Source organism: Puma concolor, chromosome F2 (genome assembly GCF_028749965.1).
Source record: "Puma concolor isolate L17-30 chromosome F2, mPumCon1.1.hap2, whole genome shotgun sequence".
Taxonomy (NCBI): Eukaryota; Metazoa; Chordata; class Mammalia; order Carnivora; family Felidae; genus Puma; species Puma concolor.
This window is the reverse complement of record NC_141684.1, coordinates 34,574,231-34,597,592: the sequence shown is the minus strand read 5'-3', so window position 1 is coordinate 34,597,592 and position 23,362 is coordinate 34,574,231. Positions and strand designations below refer to the sequence as shown.

The 23,362-nt window shown below is 39.8% G+C and overlaps 1 protein-coding gene across 2 annotated transcripts in view; it reads left to right on the top strand.

Annotated features, from left to right (window-relative positions):
- The window catches only part of DCAF13 (DDB1 and CUL4 associated factor 13), a 28,382-nt gene extending 12,605 nt beyond the window's left edge, over positions 1-15,777 (top strand). For both annotated transcript variants that reach the window (XM_086695370.1, XM_025922516.2), the window contains 6 exons: positions 1,358-1,435; positions 3,763-3,845; positions 7,841-8,005; positions 12,849-12,984; positions 14,156-14,319; positions 15,018-15,777. In XM_086695370.1, coding sequence (XP_086551496.1) covers positions 1,358-1,435; positions 3,763-3,845; positions 7,841-8,005; positions 12,849-12,984; positions 14,156-14,319; positions 15,018-15,105 — 714 coding nt within the window. In that variant the 3' untranslated portion in view covers positions 15,106-15,777. The remainder of the gene's footprint in view (positions 1-1,357; positions 1,436-3,762; positions 3,846-7,840; positions 8,006-12,848; positions 12,985-14,155; positions 14,320-15,017) is intronic.
- The last annotated feature ends 7,585 nt before the right edge of the window (positions 15,778-23,362 follow it).

Sequence of the window (23,362 nt, the reverse complement as noted above, 5' to 3'; positions counted from 1 at the left end):
ATTTCCACACTGCAGTGTATATTGATACAGCTCTTTGGAAAACAATTAGTCCTAAACATCAAAAGCCATAAAATTATTCATGCTTTTGTTTAAAAAAATTTTTAGGTGTATTTATTTATTTATATTTTATTTTATTTTTGAGAGAGAGAGAAAATGAGCAGGGGAGGGGCAGAGAGAGAGGGGTGGGTAGAGAATCCAAAGCAGGCTCTGCACTGACAGCAGAGAGCCCAGTGTGGGGATCAAACTCCAAACCGGAAGATCATGACCTGAGTTAAAGTAGGACATTGAACCCACTGAGCCATCCAGGTGCCCTATATTTATTTATTTTTTGAGAGAGAGAGAACAGGTAAGCATGTGGGGGAGGGGCAGTGAGAGAGGAAGAGAGAGAGAAACCCAGGAATTCTCCACACTGTCAGTACAGAGCCTGATGCAAGGCTCAGACTCAGAAACCTTGATATCATGACCTGACCCAGGATCAAGAGTCGGATGCTTAACCAACTGAGCCACCCAGGCATCCCTGTTCATACTTTTTTTTTTTTAATTTTTTTTCAAAGGTTTATTTATTTTTGAGAGAGAGAGTGTGAGTGGGGGAGGAGCAGAGAAAGACGGAGACAGAATCAGAAGCAGGCTCCAAGCTCTGAGCTGTCAGCACAGAGCCCAGCATAGGGCTCAAACTCACAAACTGTGAGATCATGACCTGAGCCAGTCGGACACTCAACCGACTGAGCCACCCAGGCACCCCAATACTTTTTGGTTCAGTAATCCACTACTGAAATTTTAACCTTATAAAAAGAGGAATTGGCGTTTATGAAAATGTTATCTGAAGTGTTATTGATAATACTGAAAAATAGGAAATAGGTCTAAGTTGAAGAATGGATAAATAAAATCTGTTCAGTTGTAAAAAGAACACAGATTTATCTGTACACTGCAACACTACCTTGTAAAATATACACACGGGCATTTAGCAGTGAAAATACTTGACTTGGGGTGCCTGGGTGGCTCAAGTCAGTTAAGCAACCAACTTCGGCTGAGGTCATGATCACATGATTCATGAGTTTGAGTCCCGCTTTGGGCTCTGTACCGATAGCTCAGAGCCTGGAGCCTGCTTTGGATTCCATGTCTCCCTCTCTGTCTTCCCCTCTCCCCCAACTCACACTCTCTCTTTCTCAAAAATAAAATAAGTAAAAAGAAGATACTTAACTAAGGTTGTTGAGATTGAGTGATTCATTGTACTCTCTTAAAATGGACTTTAATGTTATAAATTTGTATCTTAAACATTAAGGGTAATTGAATCATTTGTTCATTGAATGGACATGGTTTGCTGCCAAGCTTGGCTTTTTTTGTACTTATTTTTCAGACATTTCTCTTGGGAAGTTGTGCTTCTGACAGGAATATAGTACTATATGACATGAGGCAAGCTACTCCCCTGAAAAAGGTGAGTTTCAGTTTCTTTTCTGCTTTTACAATTGTTAATGTGTTCTTCTATGGAGTGAGTAACAAAAAATATGGAACGAATGTTTTTTTCTTAATTAAATTTTTTTCATATGTTTTTAGAAGCCAAAGTGATCATAATGGCATTCTCTCAGGCACCTGTTCCTTTTTAGAGACCCTTACATTTTCACTAGGTATTGTATCCTAGTTATCTTTGTATTTTCTTTAATGCCAGGAAGTTTTAGGTATCTAATTCAGACTTAACGGAGTTCAAAGTTCTTTTTAAAAAAATTTTTTTTGGGGCGCCTGGGTGGCGCAGTCGGTTAAGCGTCCGACTTCAGCCAGGTCACGATCTCGCGGTCCGTGAGTTCGAGCCCCGCATCGGGCTCTGGGCTGATGGCTCAGAGCCTGGAGCCTGCTTCCGATTCTGTGTCTTCCTCTCTCTCTGCCCCTCCCCCGTTCATGCTCTGTCTCTCTCTGTCCCAAAAATAAATGAAAAACGTTGAAAAAAAAAATTTTTTTTTAAAAAAAAAATTTTTTTTAGTGTGCATTCATTTTTGAGAGACAGAGCCAGAGCGTGAGTGGGGGAGAGGCAGAGAGAGGGAGGCACAGAATCCAAAGCAGGCTCCAGGCTCTGATCTGTCAGCACAGAGCCTGATTCTGGGCTCGAACTCACAAACTGCGAGATCATGACCTGAGTTGGATGCTTAACTGATTCAGCCACTCAGGTGCCCCACTGAGTTCAAACTTTTTAAGTGTTGCATCCCATTACTTCACACACCATGATTATCATATGATACATATAGTATTCTGTTCCAGAACATTTTGCAATTGACACACATAACCAGCTTTATTTGTTTAATTACATGCTGTTTTATTTAGATAAATAATATCTTGTCCAAGGTGGCAGATTTCCCAGCAGTCATTCTAGGACTTAGATATCAAAGCTAATACAACCTTAAGCTGACTATCGACAGAGAAATGTATTGTCAGTAAAGAGAAGAGTGCCATTGTAAGTAAGTATAAAGTTGATTTCAGGTGCTCCAAATCTGAGGGTGCAGAAGGGCCTAGACACCATTCATGTGCCATGAGGCCATTGTGATAATCCACATGGAAAAGAAATGCTTTTAATATTTTTGTTGTTCCTAAACCGTTTTCACAACATGTAATAAATTCCAAAATATTAGAAGTAGAGTACATTCCTTAAAGTTTCAACTGCATAAATATGATCATCTTTCCAAATTACCGCTTTAATCATTTCACTCCTTCATGATGATCTAGTGGGCACATCTCACATGAACTTTGAGACCTTTAGACCTTGAGCAGGTAACTTAATCTTTGTTTCTCCTGTAAAATGATGATATTAATAATTACTTTCCAGCACATGGGTGAAAATAAGACATGGTATTTTAAACATTTAGCAGAATGCTAAGATGAAATCTAGTGTGATAAGTAGTAGTTTCTGCCTCCTCTGCCCTTCATTCTCTGTTTTTTAATGGCGTTCCATAACTTTAGGTTGAAGAAAAGAACTATAGCCTGGTTTTCAAGGCCTTCCAAATCTGGTCCCTATTTGCATTCTATTTATTTGTTTGTTTCAGTCAGTAAGAGAACATTTAAATAGGGGTTGTCATAGGCAGGTCACCTTGATGGATGCAGAGATGCTATTTTTTATTCTTTGTTCTGTATACTAGACTATCATTATTTCTTCTATTTTTTCCTCTCCTAAGTGTACTAGATCTCAACCAGGGGTGTCTTTTTAAAAATGTGGGAGAGGCATTATAGAGACTGGCATTTAGTGGACAGGTGCCTGAGAGGCTAAACATCTACAGTGGACAGTTACACACAACACACGATCATCTTGCTCAGAATGCTAGCAGTGTTCTTGTTAAGCAACACTAATATACTGTTCCTTCACAGGTCAGCTCAAATCGTGCTTCTCTTTTGAAACCTTTCTTCTCCTCTTAAACCCTAAAGTCATTAATTTTGCCCCCAATTTGATACTTGATCATTTACTGTTTCTTTGTTAATATTTTAGTATTTCTTATGCATATCTCCCTTTCCTGACTAAACTCAATAATAAGTTATTTGAGGTTGAGGGACCATTAAGTAGTTTTATATTTTTCAGTATCTACTACTCTGTGTACTCAGGAAACAATTATTGATTGATTTCCTTTCCTATTGCATGGAGCTGAGTACTGTGCACATGATGGGTGTTTGCTAAATATGTGCTTAAATCAGTGAAAAAGAAGGAAAAGAAATGAAGTGGGAGATTTATCCATTTGAGAGGGAATTGATTTCATGGTAATGGGTTGCTGTATTCTTCCCTTCCAGGTCATCTTAGATATGAGAACAAACACAATTTGTTGGAACCCTATGGAAGCTTTCATTTTTACTGCAGCAAATGAAGATTACAAGTAAGTTTTCTTCTTTTTATAACTTGCTTATTTCTATCAGAAATGGCTCAATTGGATAAATCATACTAATGAAATATGTTTTCATAGGTAGTAGTTCTTGATATACAAGGTAGAAAATGGTCATTTGTTTCGCTCAAAAGTATATATATTTCCCAAATTGGAGAAGAACTTGTTAGAAAAAAAAATTGAGTTTTCAAAATGATACAGACCAGGAACAGAAAACTGATCTGAAGACCAAATCCTGTCTGCTGCCTGTTTTCGTAAATACTTTTATTGGAATATAACTGTGTTCATTTATGTATTGAATATGGGTCCTTTTGTGCCATAGTGCCTTAGTTGAGTGGTTGCAGAAGCAGCCATGTGGCTCACAAAGTTGAAAATATGTATAATCTGGCCCTTTCTAGAAAAAATTGGCTGCTTTCTGCTTTACACCATGCAAATAATGACTGAACCATACATGTTTTAATAGAAACTAAAAATATTTGCCTACAGGGGTGCCTGGGTGACTCCATTGGTTAATAAGCATTTGACTCTTGGTTTCAGCTCAGGTCATGGTTTGTGGGATCCAGCCCCACATCAAGCTCTGAGATGACAGTATAGAGCCTGCTTCGGATTCTCTCTTTGTCTGTCTATCTGTGTGTCTGTCTGTCTGTCTCTCTCTCTCTCTCTCTCTCTCTGTCCCTCCCCTGCTCTTCCTCCCTCTTTCTGTTTCTCTCTTTCTCTCAAAATAAACATTAAAAAAAATATTTACCTACAAAATCTGTAGCTCTTCACAAAGCTGATGCTCATGTAGTCATGTTATCAGCATCACTATTACTTCAGCAAGACAAAAGGAAAAATACAGTTTCAACTTTTACCCTAACATTTACAGATATGTTATTCTATGACTCCACGTAAAGGTGACTTAGCCTTACATTTTTGACCTAGATGGAATTTTATGATCCCTATGTATCGCCTTAAAACTTGTCAAGGCATTTCACTTTGGCTGTCTTATGTTATCTTTTCAGTATCCCTGTAAGGGAGGTAGGACATGTATGTTATCCCCTTTTTAGAGATGAGGATGTTAAAGCTTGGAATTTAATCTTAGGGAGGAAAAAGTGTCTTTTCTTTTCTTTCTTTCTTTCTTTTTTTAAATCCAAAGCGTGTGTTGTAGTGTAATGCTTGTGGTAGATTCTTAACACATGTTTTTTTGAGAAGTTGGAAGTTTCTCATTGGATTGAACTTTAGATCTTCTGTATTTAAGTTCTTTGTTCTTTCCACTATTATTATTTGTGAAAACATAAATTAGCTCAGAAATAGGATTTATTACACGATGTTTTAGTGGTACAACTAAAAACATCTATTATGGTTTTCTGTACTCAAACTCAGTTGAATTCTCATTAGCAAGGAATATCAAACCAAATTAATTGAAGCTCTTTTAGCCTTTATCAATGTTTTGAAATTAAATGGCCTTATTCCAGTTAAAAGAAATAATATAATATTTTGCTGACCAGCCTTATTAAGGTTTCTGAAGTTTGTTCTAATTAGCTATTTTGGCAAGATACCTTTTTTACAGACCCCTGGACTTTCTCCATTCTTGCCTTGGAAAGAATTTCATATGGCACCTGAAACAAAGAGCACATCGCTTATAAGGGGTGACTGACTACTATAATTGCTCTTACTTGAGAGTGATCTTACTATAGTATATATTTTTTATATTTTTTTCTTTTATTGCCTGCTAAATAGTCTAATAATTCTGAATTCGAAACACAAGTTGAAGTCTAGACCCAACCAGTAACTGCTGTAGAAATTTGGAGTAGGCATGTAAACTAACTTGTGCCATAGTCTCATCATCTATAAGATAATAGAGTTGAAATAGATGATCCCTAAAGAATCCTATAACACCAAACTTTGTGTATGTAAACATTGTCTATCCAAATGGATTCATTTGCTTAGATTTTGAATAAGTTCTTAACATTTTTCTTGGGTAGAGATTAAAACAGAATTTACTAAAAAAACAGAATATGCTGAAACAAAGCAAAGCTGGTTGACAACCACTGCTCTAGAGAAGGAAAATAAACAAAGCAGTTGTCAACTCAGAAATGTAACCTCAGAGATCAGTATGACATTGGCTGACAATCCTGTGGTATGTTGGGGTATTTAAAGTTTATTTATTTTGAGAGAGAGGGGGAGAGAGAGAGAGAGAGAGACAGAGAATATCCCAAGTACGCTTCGAGGCTGACAGCGTGGAGCCCAATGCAGAGCTAGACCTGTGAGATCATGACCTGAGCTGAACTCAAGAGTAGGACATTAAACTGACTGAGCCACCTGGCACTATGGTTGAGAGATTTAAAAAAGAACAATGACTTGTCTCTTGAGAATTTTATGTTATTGGGGATATTTTGTCAGTAGCATGAGTGACTTCTCGCAACAATTGTGTTAAAAAAATAGTTTTTGAAGTGTTACATCAATTTTTTAAATATTTTGATATAATACTGGGCTTATTTAAAAGTTGCAAAAATGGTATGTGGTAGCCAGCTTCTCTTAATGTTAACATCTTATGTAACCATAATGGAATTAGGAAAACCAAGAAATTAATATTGGTACAGTACTATAAACTACAGACTTTATTCCATCACTAGTCATTCCGTTAATATTCTTTGTCCATTCTAGGATCCAGTGCAGGATCCCACACTGCATTTGATTGTCATGTCTCCTTTGCTCAGTTTGTGACTGTTCTCAATCCCCCCAATCTTTTATGACTTTAGTACTTTTGAAAAGGATTTACTTGTCAGTTATCTTGTAGACTGTCCTTAATTTGGGCTTACTGATGTTTTCTCATTATTTAGATTGAGATTTTGCATGTTTTGCAAGAATACCACAAAACTGATGTGTCCTTCTTGGTTCATCACTTTGGGGTACATGATGTCACTCTAATTACCGGTGGTGTTGATCTTGATCACTTAGGGTGGTATCTGCCAAGTTTCTGCATTGTAAAGTTACTATGTTTTTCCTTTTGTAATTCACATTTATCTTTGGGGAGATACTTTGAAATTATGTAGATATCCTGTTTCTCCTCATACTTTTGCTCAGTAATCTTAGCATCTTGAAGTGTTTTGATATTTGGAACTTGACTACAGTAATGCTCTGTTATTATTGTCCGTTGTGCATGTTGGCTCATTTGAAGCATTATTCTTTTAGCTATTGATTAAGGGTGTTTAAATCTTGAAAATCATGATTTTTTTTTTTTTTTAACCAACCGTGCATATAGTTTTCTAATTTTAGTATGCCCTTTGGAAAAGCCATGGTCACTCTTACATATCACTAATAAAAGTGGAACTTTATTGGAAATGTTTTGTCAACTTAAAAATCTTAAAAGTGCTCTTGCTTTTGGATTTAGTAATTTACTTATAGGAATTTGTCCAGATTTAACTAAGTTTGTTCCACTCAAAGATTGAATTTCAAAAATTCAAATACTGGTATTTCATTGAAATATTATTTAAAATTGAAAGTTGGAAATTTTTTATTAACAAATTATAAGCAAATGTATTTAAATAAATTTTTAAATAATTCTATTCTAACTTATTTAAATAATATGTGACCATAAGTGCTTATAATATGCTACATGAGATATGAGACTACAGAGCTTTATACAATATTATCAATTTTGTTAAAAGTATGTGTTTAAATATTAGCATGGTGAAAAGCTTAGACGTAATTACATGGCACTAACTGATATTCTCTGGGCGGTGGAATTAAAGGTAGGTTTTGTACTCTACTTTTTTGAAAGTTTCACATTTTCTACAATGAGATTTATGTTTATGAAGATAAAGGTGTTTAAGTGTAATCTTAAGGAATAAGAAAAACTGGTAGTATTTTTCCCAATCCCTTAGCTTCCATGTAAAGAGGCTGTATATTTAGATGTGTGTGATTTGGCTAATGGTCTTAGTTTCATTAGTACCACATGTGCTTCTTTATAGACACTTGTATGAAATAATTTAAAAATTCTTTTACAGCTTATATACTTTCGATATGCGTGCACTGGACACTCCTGTAATGGTACATATGGATCATGTATCTGCGGTGCTTGATGTGGATTATTCTCCGACTGGGAAAGAGTTTGTGTCTGCTAGTTTTGATAAATCTATTCGAATCTTTCCTGTGGACAAAAGTAGAAGCAGGTATGTGACCACCAATAAACCATTTGTTTGATTTTTTCTTGTCTTCATCATCAGTCCTTTATCTTTTTTGAAAGGTTATTTGGTTATGTGTATAGGGTAGAATTCAACCCAGGTATTGTGACTTGGGATACCAGCTTGCACTGTGTCATCTATGGGCAAAAAGCCTACTGGGCAATTTCTTTCATGGAATAGAAAACCTAATTTCCTGTGTAAGATAATAGCCTCGTGTATAGTGTGCTGTGGTTTACAAAGCACTTTCATGCATATTCTTGTTCTTTGGTAATGCTTTATATGTGTTGGGGAAGCATATGCAAAGCAAAACCCAATTAAGCTGGAGGAAATTTCCCCATAAAAAATGGTAATTAGGGAGCCTAGCTGGCTCCATGCAACTCATGATCTCAGGGTCATGAGTTTGAGCCTCATGTTGGGCATAGAGATTACTTAAAAATTTTTTTGTTTTAAATGATAATTAAGATGCACCTAGGTAGCTCAGCCAGTGTCCTGCTCTTGATCTTGGCTTAGGTCATGTTCCCATGGTTCATGGGATCGAGTCCCGCATCAGGCTGCACAATGACTGCACGGAGCCTGCTTGGGATTCTATCCCCCTCCCTCCTTCCCTCCCTCCCTCCCTCTGTCTCTCTTTCTCTCTCACCCCCCTCCCCCACTCACACACACATGCATGCTCTCTAAAATAAAGTTGTAAAAAAATGATAAAGTAGTATAGTGGTGTTGCTCACATGTGAAGATATGACTGCATTTTGATACAATAATAATATTGATACTGAGATTTAAAATTAATCCAAGTGAACATTCTCTCTAAAATAGCATATAAATATATATATATATATACAGCACATGCATACATAGACATCTATACGTATACTTGATTGAGTGTCCTACTCTTGCTTAGTGGAATTCAAGCTCAGTAGGGAGAAGATGGACTTGCTGAAAGATAACAGAGTGATTGGAGGTAGGAAAGGAAAGGAGAGGAGTGATGGAATCTGGGAGAGGAAAGAAGACAGAACGTGTGTAATGAGGGTGGGAGCTGATGATTTGTGCCAGAGGACAGCAACGTGGAGCTGGTAGAGCAGTTTACCCAGCTTCATAAAGATTGATGGTAGCAGAGTTGTTCGGGGATCCTTCACTTAAAAAAAAATCTAGAGATTATTCACTTTGGTGTTGTAATGACACAGTCTGGAGAAGTCTCACCATTTTAGTGCAGTGATGAGAATTTTGATCACTACTTCCGCCGATAACTAGCCTAGCTTCTACAGTGCTGAAGCTTTTGGAGTCTTTTGAAAGAATGACATTCATTTTCAGAGGCATGTTGTGTCCTTCTCCTGATTCACCATTGTTCTGTTCCAGTAGGGTCAGCACTAGGACGCATCTGAGTGAGGTGCCTCGGTGCAGAATTCAAGGAGGTACTCGTTGTTAGGGGTGTGCAGGTGCCAGCCCTGCATCTGTACTGCAGCTGCTTCACTTTAGTCTCAGCCTTGTTTCAGAAACAAAAGATCTTTCAGATAACGCCTCCTGACAGTCAACTCATCCACACCTTTTTTGGTGATAGCCAGCCTGCTTTGTTTAACTCTTTGGTGTTTTTACTTGCGATAGTTGCATCTTTCTACCCTGTAATTTGTGGGGTCCATACTGATTCCTGACCCTTTTGGTATCGTTGATTACCAGCATATCATTGTCATCATCATTGTGTATCTGATTAAAAAGGTGCTTGGGGATACCTGGGTGGCTCAGTCGGTTGAGTGTCAGATTCTTGATTTTGGCTTAGGTCATGATCCCCCAGGATCGTGGAGCCCGGCGCCGGGCTCAGTGCTGAGGTGTGGAGCCTGCTTAGGATTCTCTCTCCCCACCTCTGCCCCTCTCCCCTGTTTGCCTGCTCTCTCTCTCTCTCTCTCTTTAAAATAAAAAAAAAAAAATTAAAGATGCCTGAATCAAAAGCATATCGACTAGAGTGTTGTGATGATTTTGATCTTCACTCCATCCTCTCCACTGTAGAACTCCTGGTGTTGGTTTCCGTATGGCTGTTGCCTCGTTTACAACTTGATATTCTGCAGACTGTCATGAATGGTTTGTTGGGATTATTCAGTCAGGCCCAAGGCAGGGCCGATAGTTTCTATTCTTACATCCCTAGAAGATACTAAGAAGCAAGGGAATGTGGCCTTCCATTATTTTCTTTGCATCAGAACCTCCAAAGATGGTAGGACAATACTTTTCTAACATGATGAATAAACAGGCACAAAGAATGGGAAAAGAACAAACAAGAAAGACAAAGAGCATTGAGGATGTTTAGACACGTATGATCTCAAGGCCCTTGCAGCTGAGTTCAAGCTGAATTATTGCAAAGCCACTGTGGGCAGCCAAATGTAGGTCTATCTAAAAAGCTCAAGTAATTCCAGACTTGTATGGAGTAAGGAATTATGCCCCATTTCCAGGGAATTGTCTGTCTACTGATGTTGTTTGGAGATTTTTGTAATCACAGTGGTAGTATATGCTACTTGTTGGATTTAGATGTAAGTGGTATTTCCTCTGACCTTTGCCTTCATCTGCTTAAAAGCTAGTTTGAGTTAATTCTGCAGTCTGCTCTATCTGGTTCATTACAAACCCTCAAATAACATAGCTAGTGCTTTGAAGAATCTTTATTTTTAAAATGTTTTTCTTTGAAAGACCTTAAAATGGTTAAAGTGTATTTTTAAAGTAAACTTTTAATAGATTATTAAAAGCTACAGGTACGTCAGTATTTGAAATCAGGCTTTTTCCCCCCCCAAAGTTTATTTTACTTATTTTGAGAGAGAGAGCAAGTAGGGGAGGGGCAGAGAGAGAGGGAGAGAGAGAATCTAAAACGGGCTCCGTGCCATTGGCACAGAGCCCAACACGGGACTTGGGGCTTGATCTCATGAACTATGAGATCATAACCTGGGCCCAAACCGAGAGTCGGATGCTTAACTGACTGAGCCACCCAGGTGCCCTAAAATTAGGCTTCTGTTGGGATTTCATTCAATATTTACTAAGCAAACAAGTAAATGACTGGCATTCACATGGATTAATTTTTTTTTTTAATTTTTTTTTTTTTTTTTTTTGAGAGAGAGAGAGGGAGACGCAGAACTTGAAGCAGGCTCCAGGCTCTGCATTTATCAGCGTGCGGTGCTTGAACTCACAAACTGTGAGATCATGACCTGAACTGAAGTTGGATGCTTAACTGACTGAGCCACCCAGGCACCCCTCACATGGCATAATTTGACTGTATACTAAAGAATATAAGTTTTTAAAATGTATTTATCTCCTAACAGTATCACGTTTAGTGAGCTTCGTAAACATGCATAAACAAATCTAGAAAAACTCTGCATAGTTTACCATTAAAGAGGATCTATTTTGGTTAAGTAATTAATCACTAGATTTGACTGGTCTAATACATGAAGAGATTATTTTTAATGGTTACTGAAGCCTGATTGAATTTTCTATCGTTTAAATTCATTATATTGCTAATGAAAAAAGGAGCCTCTTAAATAGGTGAGATTATGAGAACTGAATCTTATAAAAGCAGAGCATTGGAGGGAGAAGAAAAAGTCTATCTCCTCTAGTTTTCATTTTCATAGGATATTCTTTCTAACCGTCCTTCCCCTTTCAGAAATAGATTTCTTAGGGTTTCTGTATATGTTCACTCAAGTGCTTAAAACATTTCCGTTAGAAACAGTGTAAAAAACTAGTTTTGTGAGTGTATTTCAGATATTTTTTATAAATCTGGATTCTGTTTAGTCTGGTCATCATGTATGAGTATTCTTTTTCTGTGCAGAGTATGCTGAGTTTGTTTCCTTTCTCACTCGTCTGCGTTTTGAATCATCTAACCAGATGTGGAAAATTCATTTCTCCAAAAGCCTCTATTTTTCCTGACCTTGTCTTTTACTTGTTTTTTAATGCTCTCTCAACACTTCCCAATATAGTGTCTTCTGTGAATTCACTTAGCATGTTTCACAGCCTTTCCAGATAGGTATGATATTTTACATCTCCATTTACTAAATGATTCTTAACTCATCAGACACTTCTGTAACCCTCCCTTTCTGTTCACACATGGAAATCATCCACTCTTACTTCATTTAAGTGAGCTTTTTAAACAGTTTGACCAAAACAGAAATCAGACATTAGGCTCAGCGTATAAGGATGTGCTCTTTGAATGCCATTGCATTTATTTTATTTTCCAGTAAAATGGGGGGAAAAAGTGATTGTTTACCCGCATTGATTTGGAAGGAGGGAGATAATTGATTTCTTATTTAAAAAAAAAATTTTTTTTAATGTTTGTTTTTGAGAGAGAGAGAGAGGGGTGGGGGGGGAGGGCCAGAGAGAGAGGGAGACACAGAATCTGAAGCAGGCTCCAGGCTCCGAGCTGTCAGCACAGAGCCTGATGCGGGGCTTGAACTCACCAACCGCGAGATCATGACCTGAGGTGAAGTCGGACGCTTAACCACTGAGCCATGCAGGCGCCCCTGATTTCTTATTTTTAAAAAACTGTATGTAGCTTCAACATATTTTACTTGTGTTATCGGTCTTCAGTAATTTTGTGAACTTTTCTGGGCATCTAGTTTTGCTTAGTTAGTTTATATTTATTTTTCTTTTTGGATTGTAATTTCTCTGAGGACAAGAATTTTTTTTCTAACTCCTTAGCACTTAGCATAGAACCTTGTTATATTAGTTCAATAAAGGTACATAAAAATTAATTTGAATTTCCCTTTTATATTCTCTTCAGACTCAGAAATGCTACCCAGATACTTGATGGGCAGTGGTTAAAGAAACTCTGTATCAAAATCCTAATTTTACCTTAATTCCTCTTCTGTAGGGAAGTCTATCACACAAAGAGAATGCAACATGTTATCTGTGTAAAATGGACTTCTGACAGCAAATATATTATGTGTGGATCTGATGAAATGAACATTCGTCTGTGGAAAGCTAATGCTTCTGAAAAGTTGGGTGTGGTAAGAGAACCCATTTTCTTTCATTGTCGTAAAGCTAGTTTCTAATTTAGTGGCTATGGTTATATTGTAAGGAGAATTTATTTGAAGTACTTAGATCAAACTGGCATAGTTGTGATAAAAATGTTAGCAACAAAACAGACAAGGCTGCATTGAGATTTACTTTTTTCATGTTACAGGCACCTCAGAGACCTTTGTTAATTCAAATGTTTGGTAATATTTGAGCCTTCCTGATTCTTTGTTTTTTCCTTGAGATGAGGAGAGAAGGTGTAGAGACTAGAAGGTTAGAACTGAGAATGCCTGTTCTGTTAAAGGAATAGTAATCAGACGCATCAAATGCTTCAAGTCCCTGTTGAGGTCTTTTAATATCAAAGACAGTGAAATGCTAACTTCAAAAAAAAAATACAGAAAGCTTCAGACAATAAAAAAAAAGATTGAAAGAAGCAATAACAAATATTATCATTGGCTAGCTGTCTCTGGGTTATGGGGTTATGGTTGGCTTTTGTTTTGTTTTTGATGTTTTTCTAAATGTTTCATGTTTAATATTAGAAACATTCAGGGTGTTTATATCAGCAACAAATACTGAGTTTAAAAAGGAAAGTTTAAGCGTGAGTTATTTTCTCCTTAGCTCCAATAGGAAAATCACGATATGATAAACGGCTTTTAAAGACAATTTTATTTTAGGTTTAATGATTGGGAAGTATTATACTGTGCCTAGTTTTCAATTCATTGTAAGTTCCTTTAAATCATATCATCCTTAACATTGTTAAATGAAGCCTTATTATTATAGAATTGAATGCTTTTTTTTCCTGTGTTCAGAAGTTATTTTCACCCCCCCCCCCCCGCAAAATGTTGAGGGATTAACTTAGGAGCTTTTTCTATGTTATTTATGTCTAGAGAAGGTCCAATTCAGTGGTCCACACAGCCCTACTTCCTCAGCACTGATGTTGTCACTTGGTGGCATCTGTCTACATTGTACATACTGCCCAAAAGGAAATTCAGTGTTAGCAGAGATGATATTTCTAACCTGACCTCGTAAAGGGTAGAATTACATTGGCAATTTCGGTTGCATGTCCTAGAAGTTTAATTTTTGTAGGAAAGGGTGCTTCCTAGCTTTGTTATTTGAAGAAAAACAACATGGCGTTCATTGAATTATCAAAATACATTTTTCCAGCTTACATCACGAGAAAAAGCAGCCAAAGATTATAACCAGAAATTGAAAGAGAAATTTCAACATCATCCTCATATAAAACGCATTGCTCGTCACCGACATCTACCAAAATCCATCTACAGTCAGATTCAGGAACAGCGCATCATGAGAGAAGCTCGTCGACGAAAGTATGATTTGGGGCATTGGATTCTATTTCAGTACCCTTTTCTAACTTCCCCCTCTTGTCTCACCAAAAATAAACCAAACCCTGCCTTTCGAGGGAATAGTTGATGTTATGCATTAGAGATGTTTTTGAACACTTCCCTGAGCTTTTATTATTTTTTTTTCTTTTTCCTGGTAGAAGGAAGAAGCAATGATTATCAGAGAATTTTCATTACCTAGTTTTGAAATTATGTTGAAAGGGCAACCAGTAAAACTGAATTCCATCAAAATAAGAAAGCATTTCTGCTCATACTAGAGACACTTGTAAATCATGTTTTAAAAAATGATTTCTAATGAAGCTGTAATTAAGAGGTATTATATATTTTCCAAGTTAAAGAATGCAGAGAACTCATAGCACCCATTTCTTAAATAAAAATTTTCTGATATGCTTCATCATAGAATTGTGGATCTAAAGCAGAGCTCCCACCGCCAGTTTCCTCGTAGAATTATATAAAGGACACTGTTATATAATAAGAGAAGCAATTAAATAAGTTAACAGAAGTTGATATCTAGGTACTTTTTACCCAGTCTGATTGTGAAAACATTTTTTTTCAACAGGGATTTTTTTAGTGAAAGAAAAGACTGATTTTTCTGAGACAGTTTTTTTTGGTTAAGGTGATTTCTCATAAGCTTGCTTATATATGTATATTTTGTTTATTTCTAGGGAAGTGAATCGTCTCAAACATAGCAAGCCTGGATCTGTATCGATTGTGTCGGAGAAGAAGAAACACATAGTGGCAGTTGTGAAATAACACGTGGTATTCCTACCGATCCTGATACATGATGATTTGTTATACTTTGATTTGCAAATGTAAATAAAACTACTGGCTCTAGAATAATAACGAACAGTTCAGTTACATGTGTAGAGGAAGTAAAAACTGTCCTGAAAGGTGGCCTGGTTGATAAGACTGTCCGACATTTTATTCTTGATCTTCTTTCTTATGTCATTGAAGAATACAGTATTTGCAAACTAACTTAATTCCTTTTACAAAATGCAGATATACTTTCACTTTGACCTATTATTATAGATATACTGTATGTTTGAATTTACATTCAAGACCAGACATCTCTTTGGTTACCTTTAATATTACTTTGGATAATTAGTGCAATGATTCTTCCTATGATTACACATAACATGGGGAAGAATTATGTCAGAACTTTTTTCAGTTCAATTAATTTTCTGTGTTTTATTTGTAGTTGGCTTTTTGAGACCTTAAAGATGATCAGCTTGAATTTATATAACTTTTTAAATAATAATTACAGTTTATGGTCAAGATAATAAAACATCCTTTATCTCAGCATTATAACTTTGATCCACTTCTGCTAAATGATTTCTCTTCAATCTTACTAAATCATAAATAGTTCTTTGTGCCATATGTTGTTTTTTTAAAAATTGTAGTTTAATAAACTCTATTATGAATATATATCACCTCAATTTTAGGAAATTTTAAGTAGAGATTTATTTTAAATACACAAAAATAGGGACACTTGGGTGGCTCATTTGGTTGAGTGTCTGGCTCTTGATTTTGGTCCAGGTCATGATCTCACAGTCGTGAGAGCAAGCCCCATGTCTGGCTCCATGCTGAGCATGGAGCCTGCTTGGGATTCTTTCTCTGTCCCTCTGCCTCCCCCTCCCCATGCTCGCTCTTTCTCGCTCTCTAAAATAAGAAAAAAATTTTAAAAATAAAAACACAAAAATATACGTTCAGGAATGCATATATATGGGGGGGCCTGGGTGGCTTAGTCGGTTAAGTGTACGACTGTTGGTTTTGGCTCAGGTCCTGATCTCACAGTTGGTGACTTTGAACCCCGCATTGGGCTCTGTGCTGACAGCACAGAGCCTGCTGGAGATTCTTTCTCTCTCCCTTTCTCTCTGCCCTTCTCTCGCTCCTGCTCTCTCTGCCTCTCAAAATAAACTTAAAAAAAAAAAAATGCATACATTTATAGTAAAAATGTAAACGCATGGGGATGATAAAGATCAATATCCGAGCGTGGGAGGAGGACACAGTCAGGGTGAGATACACAGGGGACTTCAGCCCTTTTACTGAGGTCATCTCTTAAGTTGTGTGCTCATTCTATTTTTTATGCTTTCTTGGGTATCTTGAATATTTTACTATATTTTTCTTAAAGCTGAGAAGAGATCAACTATCTACATTTTAATCCGTATGATCTGTTGTAGGCCTTAATGACTTGATTTTCAGATGAACCAAGTTATCTTGTGCACCTACACTGCTATTAGTTCAGGTGTTAGTTTCAAAGAAATATGCAAATACTGATCCAAAAACACGAGCCGTGGTTAGTTTGAAGTAGTTCAAGAAGCAGGTGCCTAAATGGAATGAGATGTGCAAGAGATTTATGGGCAGGGACTGTCTGTAAAGGATAAAAAGGAGGGAGCAGTACACAGGGAGAGCCTTGTGTCTGGACTGTAGGCTTGACGCCTGTGACAGAGGAGGAGGAAGAAAGGAGGCCTGGGTGGGAGGAGCCTCAGGCTGCGGTGCGGTTCTAAGAAAGGTCGCGCCAGGCTGAATGGGTGGTCCTGGAACCAAAGTTGCTTGTCAGAGGAGTCCTGTATTCAAGAATGGGCCAGCACTAGTACCCTCACTGTGCTCAGTCAGTGGCAGGGAGCGGCCGTGGGGAAGCATGACCTTAACAGCAAATGCAGTGGTGGCAGCCATACTTCCTGCAGCCGGCTCTTGAAGGAGTTGTGAGCAGAGCATTTCTATTGCTGCACCTCTTGTGCCACACAGACCCAGTTCTTACAGGTTTGGGGAGGAACTCCTCTGTGATTTCCATGCACCTCTTTTAGAAGAAGGAGTCTGGTTGAATGGTGAGTAACCCCTGCCTCTGAAGAGCCATGACTAGTATTCATCTTCTCCGTCTTCTGTCATCCATTTTAAAATGTCCTCATTCACAGCTATATCACCTTAGCAAGTTTTGGTGGCTAATCTAATAGTGTGACGTAAACCTTTATTCCTGAGGAGCCTGAACCTTTGGTAATCGTATCCTTCTCAGACTGGGGTTGCTGCACATATCCATTAACAGCTACTGTGAATCAAGGGAATACCAGCAGGCATCAAAGGGGTTGCCCGCGTTCTGCATATATTTCTTCTATCTCCCCCCAGCTGCCTCTGGTCAAAGTCAATTATTTCTTCCAGCAGGCTGACCACTCTTCTAGCCTGCTGGATGGAAGTCCAAAATACTTTGATGATAGTCATAACTTAAGAGTTCAGTGGGAGTTTGCTGTGTTCCGTAGCAAGAGTGTGTACCCCTTTGATAAGCAGTTCTTCTAACCCTGCAGAGCCAGAGTTTTAGGAATGGTAAGCACTAGGTCACTAGGAATGATGGAGCTGTTCCTTTTCTCCCTTGGTCCTCAGATACATGTAAAGGTTTGTGATTTGATGGGTTTACTGCATTCAGAAGGTGGTACTCCAACTATATTGTGTCTGAGCTGGTGCTTACATTATGTCATTAGTAGGCCATTCCACTGATCTATGAGACTGCATTTAAAAAAATTTTATTTTAATGTTTATTTATTTTTGAGAGAGAGCACGGGACTGGGAGGGTCAGAGAGAGAGGGAGACAGAATCCGAAGCAGGCTCCAGGCTGAGCTGTCAGCACAGAGCCTGATGCGGGGCTTGAACTCACAAACTGAGATCATGACCTTAGCCGAAGTCAGACACTCAACTGACTGAGCCACCCAGGCGCCCCGAGATTGCATATTTCTCTACTGTGTGTGTTACTTGACCAGTGGGGTCTTTTGGTTGGGCCCAGTCTTTTACCTGCTTTGCTTTGAAGTAGATTTCCTGGATGAATACCGTGTGAGTGGGACTCATGCCTGTGAATTAAGCATTCTGTTAATGCTCAGGTAGTGGTGCTAACTGACGCTTTATGACTGATATCTGGGGATGCCGGCATAGGTGTCTCTGTGAAGATGACTTGGTGGCCCTTCTAGGATCAAAGGGATCCACTGTAGTCTTGTTGACACCCAATGGTTGTTTGTTATTCTCAAGGAATAAATAGTGCCATATCAGCACAATACTGGGCTCTGGCACAGTTTGGACTGTCGGAGACGCAATATAGCTAGATCAGCTTTGGTGAGTGGGAATTCATCTGTTGAGCTCATTCAGAGCCTCTATCTCTGCCATAAGTCATTCCACCCATATGCCCCTTGTGCCTCTTCCAGGCTGGCTAATACCAACAGTTATTTGGTGGTTCAGAGCCTCTTCCATTGTGGATTTTTTGATGGGCATTAATGGGTTATACAAAATATCTACTCTTGACTCCCTCTTGTTCATCCATATATACCTCTACTCCAGACCTCCTTATCAGATCTCCTGGCCCTCTTCCTTCCACACCCTGACCAGTCATTGACCACTGCCCAGGAATCTCACCTAAGGCCACTTCTGCATGAAATGATAACCAGGTACATTGCTTATAGATCTACGCATTGGGAAGGTCTTCCCACTGTTTTTCAAGGCCATCCCTTCATGTGCCTTTAGCGTAGCCATGGTCCATTTGTGCCTTGTGCCCACATACTGAGCCAAGCCAACCTATCAGTTAACTCGGTCATTATCCACCTCCTTCAGCTGGTTTAACCCCCATGGCTGTTGGTACAAATGGGGGGAATGACCCTGATGCGATTGTGGCGGGTGATGCGGACGGAGGTCTATGTTACCTGCTCACATGGCTTCCTTGTGCCCTGTGGTCCTGCTTGGTCCTCTCAGATGTAGCGTTCTAGTCTTTTGATGGACTGCCTCTGACTTCATATAATTTTATGTTTTGGTGGTTCTGACTAAATTCAGCTCCAAAATGGGCTGTTGTGAACAAATGGTGTATTTGGTGTTCATCGTCAAGCATCCTGTGTCTATCAGAGCTCAGTAAACATGCCAGGAGCTACTTCCCAAAATGCATAATTTTGCACTGCGGATAGCATGGCCTTGCTCTGGAATCCTAAGGTTCTTCTGATTCTCCCACTGGGGCTTACCATAAACTTCACACTACATCTTTTTACACCAGTGATGCTTCCGATCCTGTACTTCAGGGCTGCCTGTACCATAGCCTAGACCTGTAGCCTTCTGTATTACCCAGCAGATGAGCCAAAGCAGTAAGTATTCCTAGGTGTGAAATGTGTTGCCTGCAGAACTCAGATGTATCTACTAGGCACAGTGCTTCCTTTCAATGCAGCAGTTACCTTTTGGAAGAGAAACTGTGGCACGCCCCTGATCAATGGACCCCTAAAAGGTCACTAACGCGGCAGGTGCTGAACCTTGATAGGATTAATTTCTCGTCCTTCTGACCACATGTATCTTACCAACACTTCTAGCATGTCAGCCATCTCCTGCTTGTCCTGTCCGGTCAGCAGGAAGTCATCAATGCAATGTATAAATGCTCTGTGGGATGTCCAGTCAGCCTCGATCTTGTTGGACCATGAGAGAGCACAGGACAGTTAAAAACCCTAGGACAAAATTAAGTGAATATTGCTCATTCCATGTGAGTGTGAACTTTGATCATTCTTTCTAACTGGAATAGAAAACACATTTGCCAAATCGACAGCTGCATACCGTGTACCTGAGGCCTACCAACAAATCTACTCTAGCCACAGTATTATGACCAGCACAACTACTGGGATCAGCACTACAATTTTTGACTGATTGCAGTGGTGCACATTACAGTGTTCCCCACAACCCATCTGGTTTGTGCAGAGGTCAGACTGGCAAATTAAATGGAGATATGAAGAGACCATACCTGCTCCTTGCCTGTCCACCCACCCCCAGTGTAATAAATACTGCTTTCGATATACTGTCTTGGTTGGGGGGATGAGGTGGCATTTAAGGCTCTTTTTACTTGTTTTTCTTTTCACAGCTCTTATCCTATGGTCAAGGACCCAATAGGGTAGTTATTCCAACTACAGGTATATCATTTTTTTAACATTTTCTTGAGGTAGGCAGAGATAGTGCAAGTTGGGGAGGGGCAGGAAGAGAAGGAGAGAGAGAATCCCAAGCAGGCTCCATGCTGTCAGTGCAGAGCCGGACACAGGGCTCAAACTCACGAACTGCAAGACCATGACCTGAGCCAAAGTCAGATACTTAACTGACTGAGCCACACAGTTGCCCCTCCCGCCAACTATATCATTTCTAATTATACACTGGTGAACTGAGGAAATGACAACTGGATAAGTCCATGGACTCAGTAGACCTACTATAAGTTAGACTTTTCCATTTATAAGATTCCCCAGAACTTGTCATTCTAACAGGGTCATGATGACCCTCAGGTCTTTGAGAATAAAATGTTAGACCCTGGGTCCAATAGTCCTTGCAATATCGTGGTATTCCCCTTTCTCCAGTGCACAGTTACAATAAGTAAATGACTGTGGGTCCTTTTGAGAAACCATTATAGCATATACTTGTGGTTTTGCAAGGTCCCTCCCCTTAGGGACCCAGCTACCTCTTCAGATCAGTGGTTCCAGCTCCAGTCTGGTAACTGAGCAAGAGATTGGACTTCTTCTGTGTGATGACACTCAGTCTCCTCCATTCTTGCCTTCTTCTGGCTGTAGATGTCAAAGCGTACCATTAATGAATATCCATCTGTTTGCCTCAAGGACACCATACTTTAATGATTTCCCAACCTCCCTGCAGATTAAGGCTATTTGGCTGCCCCTCTACCCTTGCTGGTCATTACTGCCTCCTAGCTTTTAATGGTTAAGCACTACCACTTGACCTCTCTTACTGGTGTGTTTGGGGGGCAAGGTCATGATCGTGATGGATTTTAATGAGCTCACTGCCCTGATGACTCTTCTTACCATCAGCTCTGGGCTGCAGAGGAGAACCAGCACTGAACTATTTGGTGATGTTAGTGTTCCTCTCACCAGCACATTGCTGGGGACTTTGTGTGTCCACATCTGGTGTGTCTTTTAGGCTTTCCCATGAACATAATCCGGTCGTCTCTGGCCTTACATAATATATCCATCCATCATGCCAACTTCCCTCAGCTCTTTATTTCTTCCTCCACAGGCTACCAGGGCAGCACAGTGTTTCCACTTGGCTCAACATTGGCCAGCACTTTCTCCAGGCTTCTAGGAGCCATCCTAACAGTGAGTGTCCCCCTTTCCCTAGGGTCCTTGCCAAGGTGCTAAATCCATGGCAAAAGGAATGATTCATCCTCTTTCAGTATTAAACTCCTGCCGCCTTGAAATTCAATCCCAGCAGTACTCCCTTGGCTCCCGCCAGTAGACGCTAGTTCTTGCGGCTCCTTTGGTGTGTAATCTATTTCTTTTCTTGTCAGGCTCAACATATCCCTAACCAAGAAGTGCTGGAATTTAACTCCAGTTATTGGCCTAGCAGTCCAGAGTGTAGACAGGGAGTGCTCCGTACCGTTGCCTTGCGGGGAAGATGCCTCTGTGGTATCATCCCATACAGGAGAAGTGCTAGCTCTTACAGGGAAGGGCTGGACCACCTCTCCAAGCTCTAGGGGTTCAGGGAGGTTTGCATTGCCCAAATCATCGGAATATCCTTGGAGTTCTCCCACCTCATGTTTCAGTGTTCTGTGTTTTCCCTACCAGAGTCCTTTCTTTAGCAAAACAGACCTGCATTGGCTGAGGATTTAAATGTCTCAGGAGCTCTGCGACTCCCACTGTCAAGTCCTATGTCTGCTCCCCAGCTTTGTCCACACCTTCACTGCAGGAGGTAAGGGCTGCTGTGTAAACTAGCAGAGTCCAGACTCTGGTTCTCACATTTGGCCCTCAGTTTCTCATTATTCTTGGGCCGGGCACCAGTATCACTTTAATAAGTAGCAACTCTGTTGTCCTTGGAGATATTGTGCCCTCATCACTTTCAAATGCTTGAATTATCGGGGTGCCTGGGTGGCTCAGTCGGTTGAGTGTCCGGCTCTTAATTTTGGCTCAGGTCATGATGTCACGGTTCGAGGGATCGAGCCCCAAGTTGGGCTCTGTTCTGTCAGCTGTCAGCTCAGAGTCTACTTGGGATTCTCTCTCTCTCTGTCTGCCCCTCCCCTGTTCATTCTCTCCCCCCCCCCCCCAAATAAATAAATAAACTTAAACAAAAATGCTGGTATCGTCATACCTGCAGGGGTAGTTCTTCCCATCTGGACATTTTCCTGGGTCTTCACCCTGAAATCTTCAGCAGTTGAGCCACTCAGTTGAGCCATTTTATCAGCCAGGCAGTGAGTGAGCCTGTCTCCAAACTCCATCTGACCTCTTATTTTCTAGCACCCCTCCTACTACCAGGTTCCATTCAGGTTCTCTGACAAACAGATGCCAAGACAGGGTTAGACAAGCCAAAGATTTATTGGAAGGAAGTATCTGTGAAGGTTAGAAGGCAGGAGCAGAAGTACACAGGGAGAAACTTCTGTCTTGGGCTCTACGCTTGACACCTGTGACAGGAGAGCCCCCCGCGGGGGCAGTGCAGTTCTAAGAAAGCTTTAGCGGAGCCACTGGGGAGTCCTTGAGCCAAAGTTGCCTATTGAAGCATTCCTTAATCCCTCGGGAATGGGCCAGGACTAAGACCCGCTACGTGCTCAGTCTTGGCTGGGAACAGCTGAGGAAAGCCTAGCCTTGAGGTGGATCTGGGGCTGCAGCTGGCTTCTTGGTCAACCACGTTCCCCACTGCTAGTCCTCTTGAAGGAGACCTGAGTGGCCCAGTTCCGTGGCTGCCCCAGCTACCGGCTCTCATACCCATTGTCATTCTTATTTAGTATCTGTTGATATTTCTGCAGAGGAAGTCTCAGATCATTTAATAAGTACACAGTAATTTTTTACTTACCTTGAACTTAATGTGAGTGAAAGTGCAATTCGTTGCAAAATGTTATTTAAATATTGGTCTTAAGTGATATGAACTGTCACAGAATTGGAAGTGACCATGGCAGAGAAAGAAGCCAAGCTCAACATTTAGCACTTGACGCATAGTGGGTGCTCATTAAATGTTTGTTGACATGAAATAAGACCCAGACTTGGGTTCTTGGTAGAATGTTTGCTGATGATTTTAGTTACATATT